Genomic DNA, 16277 nt, shown 5'->3' with positions numbered 1-16277 from the left:
TTTTATCTAAATTTTTGTCAATTTTGTATTTATTTTTTTTTTATTTTTTCAATTTAATTAATATTAAATATTTATATACTTGTGTTAATTTTTTATGTTTTTTTACTTGTGTTCTTTTTGCAAAACATTTTCATTTAAATTTAATATTAAATCAAAGTAAAAATAATCAAAACTCCTTTCATTAGATTGAAAGAAAGAAAAAAAAAACATTTTTTAGAATAAATCATTTAATAAATGAATACGAAAAAGGTATGTATGTAGATAAACAAAAGGGCATGGTGTTTTATAACAAACAAAACCGAAAAAGGAAATTTACGAAAATCATTAATTATAAACGGTTATATTATATTGTGTTGTGTAGTCGTTTTAAAAATATAATGAAAAAAAATGTTTTATAAAATTTATTATTTTATGTTTATGATTTATATAATTATTATTAGAAATTAAAAAAAAATGTATATTAAATTTATTAAAATTAATACCCTTGCGAAAGAATGACAGTATTTTTTCTTTGCGGGTCTTGTACGTTGTCTTCTTTCTTGCCAATCAGAGATTTGTGAATGTGTGGAATGACACCACCACCGGCAATAGTGGCCTTAATAAGACTATCCAATTCTTCGTCACCACGTATAGCTAATTGTAAATGACGGGGTGTGATACGTTTGACTTTTAAATCTTTGGAAGCATTACCAGCTAATTCAAGTACCTAAAAAGACAAACAAAATTATTTTTAAATATGCATTAAAAAAAAAAAAGAAATTGGGAAAAATGTTTGTTAAATAATTTTTCTTAAGGACCATAATACTATTTGAAAACTTTTTATAAGATTAAAAGAACTTCCAAGGACAGCATAGTGGTCATAAATATATTCAATTCTGAAAACACGGATTAATCATACTAGATTGAAACGCTTTTAAGAAATCAAGCTCCTTCTTAAACCCTTTCTCAAACGACATTTTATATTATTTGAAAGAAATCTATGAATAGACATCAATAATCTCCTAAAAAAAATTATATCGGAATGAAATGTTTATATATTGAAAGCGAAAGTTATTTTAGTAGAACAATTTAAATTATATTTCAACAAATTTGTATCTCGAAACAATTCAGTCGAATTTTTAGGATTCTTATACAGCATGTCTCGAGTTCCTGAGAGCTTATTTTGAAAACTATCAAAAATATTTAATTAAAATCTGTAAAAATCGCCAAAATTAATTAGTTTCTGTATTATGTACAGTTATGGGTTTGCTATATATTTTTCAATCAAATAAATTTACATGTATTAGGAATGGCAAATGGAATTTTCAAGTTCAAAGTACAAAATAGCATAAAAATTATACTTTATATACCCACCATCAAAAATGATAAGGTACATATCTCAAGTTATGCAAAAATCATGTTTTTGTATTTTTAAATCACCGTTCTCAACTCTATATTGTGTTTTCATAAAAATCGAATCAGAACTTTTGAAAATATCGAAATTTTTAAATCTGTTTTACTATAGTTTTGTATTGGAATGTAAAATTTCAAAACTTTCTCCTGAAAAGTACAAAAAACATCTTATGTACTTTTGCCTTTATACCACAGATTTGTCTAAGACCCCAAAAATTACATATTTGTATTATGGGTCCTTATTTGATTCTAAGACGATCTATCCAAGTCCGTCTTGAAAACATGATAAGAGTCCGAACGATAAGAGTTTTCCATAAATATTTCCTATTGACACAGGTTGTTTGGTAATAGAAATTGGCAGTACCGGTCACCGATTTCACCCAGCCCCTATATAGTTTTGTGATACATACATAACTAGCTTAAATATACCAGTACATCAATGACAAAATTTTTTTTTATAGGAACCTAAGAAATTGGACTAGATACCAGCCTATACGCCACACAATAGTGTAGTCTTTAGAATACCCAGACTTATTCATAAGCTAATCTCCACACAACAGATTAGACAATGAATTAGTCTATAGACTAGACAATGGATTAGTCTATAGACTAGACAATCAAATAATCTATAAACTACACAATATACTGGTTAACATAATAGACCATAGAAGTCTGTAGTAAAATGAACCTTAAACGTCCTTTGAAGTTGTACTTTAAACACTGAATTACTTTGAAATTCAACCTAGATTATTTTTTAAAACCAAATAGTTTATTAGTGTATCATTGTACTTTTCAAGATCCAATTGTACCAAAAAAGTAAACATTATACAGTATTCATACATTCCAATCATAAATTTTCAATTACACATTCCTGATATAAAACCAAAACAAAACTTTCGCTTTCCGATTTTTTGACTCTTTTTTTTTATTATTTAATTTTAATCAAAATCTATTGACATTAGGTAAAAAACAAACGGCAACCCTCGTTCATAACAAAAAACAAACAAGTACGCAAAGAAAGAAAACATAAAGAAAAATGGCGGGCAAATGACGCCAAAAAAGAAACCTAAGTAAATATGGTATATAGTAGATAGGCCATAAAAACATCACAAAAACAACATAAAACATTGAGTACAGCATATACAACAATAACAAAAAATATTGAATAGAAACATTACATTACAACGATGACGACAAACAATAAATGACCATTATGTTTTGGATAAATAAGTGTGAAAGTGATAGCAATAGAAAAAGAAGAAAAACATTTGGCGCGTAATGACGTTCATACATTCACACACATATGCATACATACATAAAGGAAGATTGTTGTCAAAAAATTTCATAATTAAATAAAAGAAAAATAAACTTACTTCAGCAGTGAGGTATTCCAAAATAGCAGCAGAATATACGGCAGCGGTGGCACCTACACGACCATGGGAGGTAGTGCGACTTTTTAAATGACGATGGATACGACCCACAGGAAACTAAATAAAATAGAAAATATTCTTTATTATAACTATTTATAAAAAAACAATAAAAATAGCAGCATCAACTTAAAAATACACCCTGTATCCAAATACAAAACACACAACCTCAGCATTGATATAGTGAAAAAGGCGGGAAATTTTCTGAGATTTTATCTGTGTGTGTTCTTCGGCGTATTGTTTGGGTTGGTTGGTTGCTTAAATTTAATTTTATTTTTAACTCACCTGAAGACCAGCTCTGGCGGAGCGTGAAACTGCTTTGGCTTTTGCTTTTCCTGAATCTTTACCAGCTTTACCACCAGCCTTTAATAAAAATAAACAAAAATAAGTATATTTTAACCAAGTAAACGTAGCAAATAGCAAAATATCATTGTGGCAGGCATGTCGTGCTGCTCATCTGTCATTTCTTTTACTCTTTTTCAAACATAAAAAGTGAGGTTATAAATCATTCGTGCTTATTTTAATATTTAAATTATAATTTACATTAATTATAAAACTTGATTTCATTTATACACAAATATTTTGTTGTCTCTATTTTCATATCATTTCGGGTTTCTTAACATTTCCATTTTCTTGGGATTTACACGCACGCACGCTCCCATCATTTCAACCAAGCAATTGGCCCCATTCACAATGACATTTTCTTTCGCTTTTTCATTTCACATTTTTTCTATCACTATAAAATTAACTAGATGTTTTACCATTTTTATTGAATTTTTGAAATGCTTTCTTTAGTTATAAATATTTGGAATGAATATTTGATTTAATATATTCTTGGCTTTGTGATATTTTCCAAACAAAAATATTTTTTTCTTCACTTTACACACTACCGAACGAAACGAATTTCTTTTTACGAATGTCGATAGAGAGACGCGGAAAATGCAAATAAAGTAGTAATGGCCGCCAATGCTTAAGAAACTTGGCAGCACTATTAATTATTCGTTAAGTATGGTGATGCCGGACTATTTAAATTCCAAAAGAAGAATATTATTTCTATGTAGCTATTTAAGCGCCTTAGCTACACATCAAATTATTTGACTCAAACGGTAAGTTTTTTGATTGCGTTAGTAAAAAAACTCACACCGCATATATACATGTGAGTTTTTCACTAACACAATAAAAAAACTTACAGTTTGTGTCAAACAAATTTGATGTGTGGCTTTAAACTTTTTTCTATTATCGATTTTGATATCAAATTTAACTTACTTCAGAAACTACAGCGAGTTAATCGTTTTTAATATAAAAAACTGAATTGTATATACATATTCCTAATTTACTACAATACTGTACAAAACATAATTGGGGTTTGGATTATGATCTAGTAAATGAACGATAATACATAAAAATAAAGCCATTGAAGATTTTCGTCATAATATTTCATTATCAACTACAACCAAATTTAAGTATTTAATATTAATATTTTAAAAGTAAAATTGAGTGATGTACTAATTTGTGTGAATTTAAAAAATCCAAAAAATCTGCAATAAATATTTCCTTTATATTACATTTTTATAATCTGGCAGTACCATGCTGCGGGAGTAATGCCAATAATGTTGTGAAATCCAAAATCAAACTTAACGAAAGCACACAAAAAATACAACACTGTGACATCATGTTGCACAAAAAAATGTCAAAACAAGTTTGAAAACAAAAAACGGCAAGCTATTTTTCCACAAAAAAAAAAAAAAAACAGACGCAAAGCGTAAATATATGGAAAAAATATAGCGTCCTCAATAACGTGAAACATTTTAAAGTAATATTTGTGGAATTCAATAATACAAGACATAACCGCATATAAGTACCATGCCGAAAGTTGCAGCAAAAAGAAATGTAGCTGGTGGTGCAACTGGAGGAGGCGCCAAAAAGGCCGCTGCAGTAGCTAAGAAATCCAAGTTGTATAGTATGCCAGAAAAAATCAAAGAAGGTACTATTTTAAGGGATCTCATGAAAACTGAATGGAAAATAGGTCCTTCAATAGGTACTGGAGGTTTTGGAGAAATATACTCGGCTTCCAAGAAAGCAGAAAATAAATACGACTATGTGGTGAAATGCGTAAGTAAATAAAAAAGGTGTTTGTGTTTTTCTTAACATTTTATTCATTTGCATTTGTCGCTCTAGGAACCTCATGATAATGGACCACTTTTTGTCGAAATGCATTTTTATATGCGTAATGCCCGCTTTGATGACATAAACAAATTCCAAAAGGAGCATGGACTCAAGAGTTTAGGTATGCCCTATATGATTGGCAATGGCTCTGCGGAAATTAATGGTATTAAACATCGTTTCATTGTCATGCCTCGTTATGGCAGTGATGTGGCCAAACATTTCTTAGCCAATGGACGCCGATTACCCGAAGCCACATGTTATCGTTTAGCCTTGCAAATGCTGGATGTTTATGAATTTATACATGGTTGCGGTTATGTACATGCTGACCTTAAGGCAGCTAATATACTATTGGGTTATGGCAAACAGCAACAACATCAAGCGTACCTTGTGGATTTTGGTCTGGCTTCACACTATACAACTAAAGATTTTAAACCCGATCCAAAGAAAATGCATAATGGCACCATCGAGTATACATCACGTGATGCCCATTTGGGAGTGCCTACTATGAGGGCTGATTTGGAAATTTTGGGTTATAATTTAATCGAGTGGTTGGGTGCCGAATTGCCTTGGGTGAAAGATAAAATACTGACCAGCCCAGTAAAGGTGCAAAAAGCTAAGGAGAATTTCATGTCTGATGTAGGGGCAAGTCTAAAAAAACTTTTTGCCAAGGGAGTACCCAGTGCTTTGGTTGACTTCTTTAAGTATGTGGCAAAAATGGAGTACAATGATACACCGGACTATGAAAAATGTCGTAAAATGTTTACGTCTGCTCTGAAAACATTAAAAATGCCGTTAACTGGGGATTTGGAGTTCAAAGTAAAAGGCGACTCTAAAATTAGTTCACCCTCAACTAGCAAGCCGATTAAGGTAGCCGCTGCCAAGAAAAGGATCAAAAAAGAGGTATTGGCTTCAGAAACAGAATCCGATAAAGAGTCTGAAGATGAAATAATAAATGCCAGCGATGATGACGATGATGATGTTGTATATCTTAATAACAAAAAGCCATTGAAAAAGGAAACCAAAAGACCCTTAAAAACCGCAGTTAAACTAACACCCAAACAAAGAGTTTTAGCCAACAATTCTCTCAAAAGAAGAAGCAAAAATGATTCGAGCAACTCTGAAACATCACCTTCGCCCTCTAAACGCAGTAGACTTAATAACACAAAATCGCCCATTCGAACAAAACACACGCCGTTAAAACGAAATTCACCACTAAAAACAACATCATTAACTTCATCATCACCGGCCACAAAAACCCGACATACACCTCTAAATGCCAAAGCCAATATACGTATGTCGCCCGCCGTAACAATGTCCTCAACACGTTCAGGAAAAACTGTAATCAATGATCGTGTAACGCCCAATCGTAAACCCGCCAAAACATATGAATTTAACTTTGAACTAGATGTTAGTATGGATGCAAATGTTATAGTTAATGTTAAACGTAAAAAGAAACCTTTACAACTCTCTCAGGAAATTCAGGATAACTCTTCATCTAGCCGAAATACTCCCTCGGGAAAGCACACTACATCGAATTTATCAAATTCCACTCCTGTTACTAGAGTTAAAGTACGTAAAGTTGGCAGTGGTGATGATGGCTCTGATAGTCCCCGTACGCCAGCAGTGACTGTGAAAAAATCTCGTAGAATTCAAAATACACCTTTGTAGGATGTACTCTAAATTATTAAGGAAGCACATGATAACATTCAGTAATTATTATTTATTCAACTATAAAGGAAATTTTTTGGTCTTATTTTTTTTTAATATTTTATTTGTTTTTGTATTAATTACATATATCAACCTTTTCGGCACTATTTTGCAGATAGTATCTATTGAATTATAAATCGATTGAATTATAATATTTATTTGAAGATCCATCCAACAATCGTTAAAAAAAAAATCGATACTCCTAAATTCCCATAATCACACATTTCTGTCTTTATGTTGTGTTAATTTTTGTTATACAAAACGGACCAAATATAATTCAAAAAAAATTTTAAGAAATGTTGAAAATATTACTTTTGCACCTTTTCCCTATTTGCCACAGAATTAGTCTTGTTTTGTTTTAAATATTAGTAGACATGGCTTAAATTCATTAAATATTTTCCCTTATTACATTTTACATTATTAAACCTTATAATCATTATACAGCTTAATTTAACTTAAAAAACATTAAAACATTCCTTAAAGCACAATTAAGGCATTTTTGAAAATTTTTTTGTTTTATACTCTATTGCAAACATTTTTACTGATTTGTACATTTTTTAAGTGATAAATTTTTGTCGCGATAAATTTTTTCTTTGTATTGTACGTGTTAAATTATTTTATAACATACTGCGTGTGTGTGCATTTCATTTGATAAACAAATAAATGTTAAGTTTGAATTTACGAAATTTTATTTGAATAGTTTAGTTTTGTTTAAATATATTTTAATTTTTACTTTGAAATAAAAATAATATTCTCCGAATACAATTTCTTCTGCGATACAAATTTTATTTTTTACAAGATTTTATTTAATTTATTCTGCTATTAATTTGCTAGTAAGTTTTAAAATTTGTAACTGAATTTCGAAAATGCAAATTTTATATATCGCTCATTTACTGCAAGACTGGCATAATTCAAAAAAATAACATTTAACTATTAAACAAATCAAGGGATTTGAAAAATTAATCCAGGTTCAGATAGTAAAGGTTAATATCGTCACCTGAAATGCAAAGAGGCGTAACAACCAAAAATTTGAAAATCGACTGATTTGATTGAAAATGGTCCACCACATCGATATACAAGTTGTCGAAAATTTGTAGAACTTTATTGTCAAAAACACCAATTTTATTAACATGAAATTCAAAAGGGCGTAACAATAAATTAGTCATTTTTACAAATCAGAATGTTCTAAAAAGCATTTGGAGTCACATTTATATTTAAACATGTTTATTGATGTTTGGATATAATGCATGGAAGAAAGAGACATTTTTATAATAACAATAGTTTTAATTTTATTTAGTTTTCTGTCTCTCCTGTAAAATTTTGAAAAGTGTTGTTACGCCCTTTTGCATTTCAGGTGACGATATATTTCTCATCTACATTTTTATCTAATGTTCTTGAAAACAAGAGTTTTAGTTTTTACATTTACAACAAAAAATCGATCTCACACCGATAATTATAGACATTTTTGAAATTTGATTATACGATATGATTATATATACATTATGATTATGCCAATCTTGTAGTAAATATTCACATTCGATTTACGTATTCCGAAGGGGAGTTTAACATTTTCGGCCGAATGTATAATAGGAGGCGGATTTCAGTAATGGAACAATAATTATTCTTCCGTTGTTATTAAAGGAACTAACATATACGATTTTTTTATTTAATTCAATTTGATATTGATAATAGGCACGAGATGAGCCACGTCCACCACTGCTTAAGCGATAATATAAAAATAGCGTTTTCAATTAGTTAACAACAGCTATGTGTATATAGATATTTCATAAAATTGCAACAGTAATTGAGATTTATTTCCGTTAATTCAATAAAAAAGTATGCAATTTATATTTTTCTGTAGGTTTTGTATATTTAAAAAAAATTATTTTAGTCAAATGAACTGAAGACATAATTTTCGTTCATAACATAGCATTAGTTATCGGGTGGTTATGAGTCCAAAATTCCACCCTAATTTAAGGATTAAATTGTATTATATCCTGTAAATTATGCATTTTTAAATAAAAAAATTAGGGTTCTATAGTTGGAACGAAAAGTCGACTTTTCGACTTTTTGCATTTAGTTAAAAGTCGACTTTTCGACCTTTCGACTTTTTCCATTTTATGAAGAGTCGATTTTTCGACTTTTCGACCTTTTTCATTTATTTAAAAGTCGACTTTTAGATTTTTCGACTTTTAGTATTTTATAAATGGTCGACTTTTCGACTTTTTTCGACTTTTTCCGACTTTTTTCGACTTTTCGACTTTTTTCGACTTTTTCCGACTTTTTGATTTTTTACGACTTTTTGACTATTTTCGATTTATTTCGACTATATTCGACTATTTTTTTTACTTTTTTCGTTTTCCGACTATTTTAGAGTTTTCGACTTTCGACTTTTTTCGACTTTCTTCGACTTTTTTCGACTTATCGACTTTTTTCGACTTTTCAACTTTTTTCGACTTTCCGATTTTTTGACTTTTCGACTTTTTTCGACTTTTATTTACAAAGTCGACTTTTCGACTTTTTTCATAGATGATAGTAGAGTTATCGACTTTTTTGGAACAAAATAGTCGACTTCGACTTTTCGACTTTTTTCGACAAAAAGTCGATTGTTCGATTATTCGAAAGTCGATTTATAGAACCCTAAAAAAATTAGTCTACTAGCAATCTGGTAGCATTAAATATAAAACAGCTGTTTGTCCAGAGTAGCCACAAACAAAAATTAACTTAACATTAACTTATATTAACATGTAGCTGTGTTATGTGAATTCAAAAACGAAGTATATGTTCTATAAAAATAAACAAACCGAGTTTAAGTTTTTCTTTAATAAATTATCATCAATATTAATTTTAAACACTAATTTTTATAGAATAACCGGGATTTGAATAAATAATTTTAAACTCCTTAACTGGGGAACAGTTTTCAAAGTCTGGCAAGCCTGTTTCATTGGTTGCTGTGTTTTTTTCTTTTTGATGTTTCTTAAATAATTGTTTTAAAACTAGTTGCATTTAAGTTTAAATAAAAGAAAGGTAAAACTATTTTTTACAAAGGAGAAAGCGACAACATTTCATTATGACCACTACCAATGAAATTGAAATATTACTTAAAAAAGCAGTAACTCTTCTACATTCTTCACATGCAAATTCGGCCACTGAGTTGCGTTTGCTGCTGGATGAGGAGATTAAGAAACGCTATGGCTCCGAAAAAACCATTACGAATAGTTTGAGCAAGAAACAGTTGGATGATGAGGCAAATTTCCCCGGAAGAGCAGCCACCCCACCACCGCAACCAGTAGAGACGGAGGAAGTTATAAATCTAATACATTCGCCGGCTAAAACCATATCGGATTCTCCTGACACTATAGCTGATTCAGATGATGCTGTTAGTGGAGCCGGAGGTATACTGTCGACGACAGCCGAAGATGAAACCAATCTCAAGGAGTTTGGTGATTTAAATTGTTGTGTATGTGGTGAAATTCGATTTACAGCTACAAACCGTCTGATCGAATGCTCGAAGTGTGGAGCGCTATATCACCAAGAATGTCATAAGCCACCAATTAGCGATGAGGAAGCATCCGAAGAACAGGGCCATAATTGGCAGTGCGATAATTGTATTGGGAAGCCAACAACGGCTACGTCCACAGCAACGACTAAGCTAAGTGGCAGTTGTACTCCCGGTGTTGTCGTTATACCTGATGAACCAATGCCCTTAATTACCAACTCAGTACCATCTATAAAATCGAAATCATCGGCTACTTCTTCCAGATCATCATCTTCATCAAATTCATCGTCGCCGTATCATAAAATAGAACACGTACAGGTGGTAAATTCTGTAGTAAGCGGTAAAACGTCGTCATCATCTTCAAAGTCTCATCGCGAAGATCGTATGTCAACGGGTAGTAACAGTAGTAAAGTGACTACCATCAATTCATCATCCATATCTTCAACTTCATCGACTAATAAGAAACATTCTTCGTCAGGTAAATCTAAATCATCTAAACATCATGATAGCAAAAGAAAATCAAATAAATAAAATTGCAACAATTGCATTTTCTTAATTTTTGAAATTGTTTTAAACTTATTTATGTGAAATTTCCATTGTGAATAGATGTAGATACTTTTGATTAAAAATAGGTTGTAACTACGTTTGAACAAATCGCATCATTAATGTCCCCTTTTAAAATAGTGTATCTCTATGAAATGGAATGTAAGCAAGTATAATTACTTACTACAAGGTTATATCGTCACCTTAAATGCAAAACGGCGTAACAACACTTGAAAACTGTTATTGTTATAAAAATTAAATTTTATTACATGTATTACATACTACCATCAATAAACACATTTTAATACAAGTGTACCGCCAGTCCTTATGTATTATGTTGCTTTTTAGGACGTTGTGGCGGGTGCAAATGACTAATTTGTTTTACGCTCTTTTGAATTTCATGTTAATAAAGTCGAGTGTTTTTGACAATAGAGTTCTTAAAATATGCGACAACATGTATTTTGATGCAGTGGGCCATTTTCAATCAAAAAGTCAATTTTTGGTTGTTACGTACCATTTGCATTTCAGGTGACGATATATAAGTTGGTCATTCCTTGTGTAAAACCAATAAATATTCATCTGAGACCCATTCCTTATCAAATTCTGAGTCGACGCTCACGGTAAAACTAAGTAAAGGACATCAACCAAATTCACCGAATATATTTATTATTGTCAGCAGTTTGATATTGAAAATCAACGAAATCGGTTCACAAAGTATAAAGTTATAAGTAAAAATTTTAGACAACCTCGAAAAAAGTGACCTTTTTTTCCTAATTCTCGAGTAGTTTTCTCATAAACTACCAAAGGTAATTCGATGAATTTTGTCACATGTTATTTTTATCGCCCAGGGATTATGTTCAAAATCAAAACAATCGAACCAACATTTCCCATAGCCCCCATAAAAAGGTACATATTCTCGGAAATGGATTTATCATTAATAACTTCGTCAAAAATATCGGTATCACCGCAAAATTTTGAACATAATATTTCAAAATATTTTCCTGCTTGGTCCGACACTCAAATATTATGAGAAATTTTAATAAGCAAAATATTTCGCTACGATTTGTATAAATTACCAAAAAGTATAAATGCAAAATAAATTGAAATCCATAATTATAACGGTATTCTTTTTTAACATACCACTAAATACAACCCTGTCCACACAAAAAGATAATACGTACAAAAACAATAACAAAACTTTGACATTTAGCAACAATCATGTTCTGTTTTGTTGCACCTGCGCCAGTTTTGTCGTGAATTTTCAATTGCGCGGATTGCATTTGCAAGTTCTTATTAGATTATTGTATTTTGGCCTTTAAAATTTAATGTTAAAAATTACGTTAAAACAAATATAAAAATAATATTGTTTAGCAACGCATTAATCATTCAAGCGTTAAAAATTGTATAAAGAAAAAGAAAAAACGGTTTCGTGTAAATTATTGTGTTTTTTAATACCGGCGTTCGCGTCCATTTTTTTTTTTTTGATAAAGCAAAATAATTTTCTACTATCATTTTACAATTGTGTTAATAAAAAAACAATTGAGTGAAAAAAGTAAATAAAGCACCAGTTATTAATTGATAACAAGTGATTAGTAAAAATAATAAAAATAAGTTCTTTGTTAATTAATTTAAAAGTGGGAATATAAACCAAAGTTAAAATGTGCTAAATTTAGCAAATAGATTACAATAAAGAACAAAAGAATTTGTTTTTATTAATAACATTCTACCAACCAAACTACCCTTTTAAAATATTTCACCTACAACAACAATAAAAAACACCTGACTTGAAGCATTTTTCACTTCCAGTTACTGTTGTTATTGTTATTTTGAAGTCATCATGTTTAAAGACTTGACGCCAATTTGGTGCCTTCTGCTAATAGGATGCAAGGTCATGCATGCGTCCAGTGTTGGCAATGAAAATCCTTTGGTAAGTGTTCAAGTGCAATTTTTTAATTGAAAGTATTTTTTTGCCAATAGAAGTACTACGTTTAATATTTCCTTTCGATTAGAATCCATGTTTGTTTTTGTATGTAGTTATATTGTATATTTTATTAAAGAAGAGAAAAAGGTGGTTGGTTAGTTTATGGAGTGTGGAAATTGAAGGCAGGGTGAGGAGGGTAGGTTTTTAATATCAAGCGTCATGTAACGGTTTGTTGTTGTTTTGCTTCGTCATATGTTTTTGACATTTTTGTCTTTGTTTTGTTTATTTTTATTTATCTTTCAAAGAGAGAGAGAGTAGTAATTATTTATTTCTCTTATTAACAGTGTTGCCAATGATTTTTGCAATAAATTTGGAGATAATTTATTGTCGAAAGCGGGTATTTTTCAGAAAAACAGACATGGAAAATTTAAGTTTTGAATAGTACTAATTTGTTGGAGAATGAGAATGAACTTCCTTTATAATATACTTGTTTTGTTTACTTTGAATTTAAACAATTTAGTTTGTAAATTTTAATTAGAAAATTTATTGATAGAAAAATAAATTTTTCATTCAGTATTGGAGAAGAAAGTAATTCTGATGAAGATCAATATTTTTCTGATACTGATGAGACATCGCCTAGAAACAATGATGATCAAAGTAACGACTGGGTACCTGGACCATCTGTGAGAATGGCAACGGGCTATGGATGAAGAACTAAACGCTTTAATTGAAAATGGAACATGGGAACTTGTAAAACTACCAAAAGGAAAGAAACCTATTGATAGCAAATGGTGTTTCAAAATAAAGAGGAACTCTAAAGGTGATATAGAGCGATATAAAGCGAGGTTGGTCATAAAAGGTTATTCCCAATGCTATGGGAGAAAATGCAAGGATAGTTGCCGATATTTATCCTTCTTCCAAATTAGGTACCCAAACATGTATGTGGATTATACAATTAAACATTTATTTAAATTTATAAATGGCTTTAGAGAAACGATTTTCCACGGAAGATTTTTGTACCAAAATGACCCGAGTAAAAAGTTTCATTATTAAAACACTACAGGCACAACTTATAAGGGCTAAATTTTGTTTATAACCCTAATATACATACATACATTCTAAATCGTTTATTAATTTTGGCAGTGATACGAAATCTCACACAAATTAGTTTCAAAAATCATATCGTATCATATCTTGTTGATCGGTCCATAATATACCATTATATCAATTACTGTCCTACTTCCAAAAGCAGTAGAACAAAATCTTAAAGGTTTGTTTTAAATAAGCAATTTTAACTAGCTAACCTATACCCTCACCAAAACTGTAACATTATACTCGCGTCTGCCTGTTGCACCACCATTTTTAGAGCCATAATAATATGTATTATTAAAATAAATTCTTTATTAATAGTATATCTACATATGTATTAAGCAATTAATATTTTTAACTATAAAAAATTTGCAGTGTATAAGGTATTTTTCCACTTCATCCACTTCTATTACAACTGAGCATTTGTACTTTGATATGATTTAATTTTAATGCATAAATTATATTTTTATTTTACAGATTCTATCCACTAATGAATGCTCCATTACAGAGCCAGTCTATGGACATAAATTCGATTTTAGTGCCTTACATTCAGATTTTGCCCACCTTACACGCAGTGATTTGGGTGATACATTCGAATTTAATATATGCGGTAATATAACACGCAAATGTAATAATCGCTCTGATGTTGCTGCTTGTCTCAAAAGATCCGATGATAAAGAATATATATTGGGTTAAGTTTTGTTGTTAATAGCCAAGTTTATTGAAATACTAATATTGTTATGTTTTATCTGATTATAGGTACTCAACATCAATTAAACTATCATAATGGCAAAATGTATTTTAGTTTTTCCAATGGCGAAAAATGTTCCAGTTCTAATAAAAAAGATGAAACCTATCAATTGCATGTATTTTTAGGTTGTGATTATACGTTGGATAAAAATCAATCACGCGTAACATCATATGTAAGTATTAAACAAAACAAAAATGATAATTTTTTTTTATTTCTTAATCTATAATAAAGTTCTTGTGCTATATCGAATTGGCTTCTTTAAGAGCTTTTGCGAGGAAGTTATTAAAACGATTTATATCTGCAGTAGATCAAATATTATATTAATTTTTGATCAGATAAATAAATTTTTCTAAAATTGTATGTAATTCAAGTTCAAATCATTACAAATTATTACTCTTTAAAAAAAGAGGAAAACAACTTCTGTTGCTTACAAGTTATTATTATAGGAATTTTAAATTAGACCATTTAAAATAACCTTTTGGTAATTATAAAATTTTTTATTTACTTCTAATTGATATGTGAATTATTCAGAATAATAATTAAAATTTATAATTTGCTTCATCGTCTTTATTTCAATGACAACATTGCGAAATGTTGTACAAAATTTAGTTAACATTAATAGATCTTTATTGTTTAAATAATCAACGATTTCGTGGAATATATCGTTTTTTAATAATATTGCGAATTTTGGTGGGATGAATCCAATTTTTTTGTGAACATTTGTTTTGAGGCAATATATTAGAATCAAGAATATAATTTTTGTTTTATTACATATAAGTATACATGCATTTATTTCTAATTCCATTAGTTAAACTTTAAAAAAGTTCCCACATGAAACTATAAAGCTTGAACTGTTTATATACTATACTTTATTTATTTCAATGACCTATTTTATATGTAACAATATCATCTTTATCAATTTTATCACAAATTCTTAATATTTAATTGTTTTTTCTTGTTATTTTTATTAAAATTGAGCACCACCTAAAAGACTTTGTTCGCTTTGATTGACATTTGATTTCATGGGAGGCTTCTTGTCTTTTTTTATACCCTACACCACTTTAGTGGGGAGGGTATATTGGGTTTGTGCTGATGTTTGTAAAGCACAATAATATTGGTCCTATACCCACCTTAAAGTATACCAGTCGGCTCAGAATCTGTCCGTCCGTCCGTCCATGTAAACCTTGTAATCAAACTACAGGTCGCAATTTTGAAGATCGTTAAGATCGGTCTATTATTTCCTAACCTAGCCCCCATACAACTGAACCCCCCAATAGGGCTTGTAATCCTTGTAATCAAACTACAGGTCGCAATTTTGAAGATAATTCAATGAAATTTGGCACATGATCTTTTATGGTATCGTAGACGAAGCCTATTGAAAATGGTTAACATCGGTCCATTATTTCACCTAGCCCCCATACAACTGAACCCCCGAATAGGGCTTTTAAACCTTGTAATCAAACTGCAGGTCGCAATTTTGGAGATAATTCAATGAAATTTGGCACATGATCTTTTATGGTACCGTAGATGAAGCCTGTTGAAAATTGTTTACATCGGTCCATTATTTCACCTAGTTCATAATTATGTTTAATATACTCATATCTCGACAAAAAGCTGCAATAACCAAGTTGTATACAAGACTTGATGACCCTCACGAATTCCATAATAATAGGTTCTCATATGACCCTAGTCCCTATGAAAAGCCCCCATCAAAATTTCACTTAAATGTCCACAATTTTATTCAACAATAAACGGCTTAAGTATGTATATCTAAGGCAAGGT

The 16277-nt window shown here is 30.2% G+C and overlaps 4 protein-coding genes across 6 annotated transcripts in view; 3 read left to right on the top strand and 1 right to left on the bottom strand.

Annotated features, from left to right (window-relative positions):
* Positions 1–209: 209 nt before the first annotated feature.
* LOC119603280 (histone H2A.v) lies at positions 210–3795 on the bottom strand. The gene is made up of 4 exons (XM_037955266.1): positions 3581–3795; positions 3105–3182; positions 2766–2879; positions 210–706 (listed from the first exon to the last, which is right to left on the bottom strand). The coding sequence occupies exons 1-4, from the start codon at positions 3581–3583 to the stop codon at positions 476–478; spliced, it is 426 nt and encodes a 141-aa protein (XP_037811194.1). The 5' UTR covers positions 3584–3795; the 3' UTR covers positions 210–475.
* A 700-nt stretch (positions 3796–4495) lies between these two features.
* On the top strand, positions 4496–7437 carry LOC119603277 (nucleosomal histone kinase 1). The gene is made up of 2 exons (XM_037955262.1): positions 4496–4931; positions 4998–7437. The coding sequence occupies exons 1-2, from the start codon at positions 4683–4685 to the stop codon at positions 6651–6653; spliced, it is 1905 nt and encodes a 634-aa protein (XP_037811190.1). The 5' UTR covers positions 4496–4682; the 3' UTR covers positions 6654–7437.
* Positions 7438–9594: 2157 nt separating this feature from the next.
* Positions 9595–10841, top strand: LOC119603279 (integrator complex subunit 12). The gene has a single exon (XM_037955265.1). The coding sequence runs from the start codon at positions 9763–9765 to the stop codon at positions 10720–10722; it is 960 nt and encodes a 319-aa protein (XP_037811193.1). The 5' UTR covers positions 9595–9762; the 3' UTR covers positions 10723–10841.
* A 1141-nt stretch (positions 10842–11982) lies between these two features.
* The window catches only part of LOC119603272 (cation-independent mannose-6-phosphate receptor), a 138776-nt gene continuing 134481 nt past the window's right edge, over positions 11983–16277 (top strand). Inside the window, exons 1-4 of one of the 3 annotated variants that reach the window (XM_037955257.1) lie at positions 11983–12286; positions 12541–12661; positions 14222–14435; positions 14504–14667. In XM_037955257.1, coding sequence (XP_037811185.1) covers positions 12572–12661; positions 14222–14435; positions 14504–14667 — 468 coding nt within the window. In that variant the 5' untranslated portion in view covers positions 11983–12286; positions 12541–12571. Of the gene's footprint in view, positions 12662–14221; positions 14436–14503; positions 14668–16277 lie in introns of all 3 variants that reach the window. The other 2 variants (XM_037955258.1, XM_037955256.1) reach the window with 2 other exon arrangements.

The sequence above is a fragment of the Lucilia sericata genome, unplaced genomic scaffold (assembly GCF_015586225.1).
Source record: "Lucilia sericata isolate MDLA Ls3-8-SP2 unplaced genomic scaffold, ASM1558622v1 Contig000286F_arrow, whole genome shotgun sequence".
NCBI lineage: Eukaryota > Metazoa > Arthropoda > Insecta > Diptera > Calliphoridae > Lucilia > Lucilia sericata.
The sequence above is the reverse complement of the archived record's forward strand: the minus strand, read 5'-3'. Positions and strand labels throughout refer to the sequence as shown.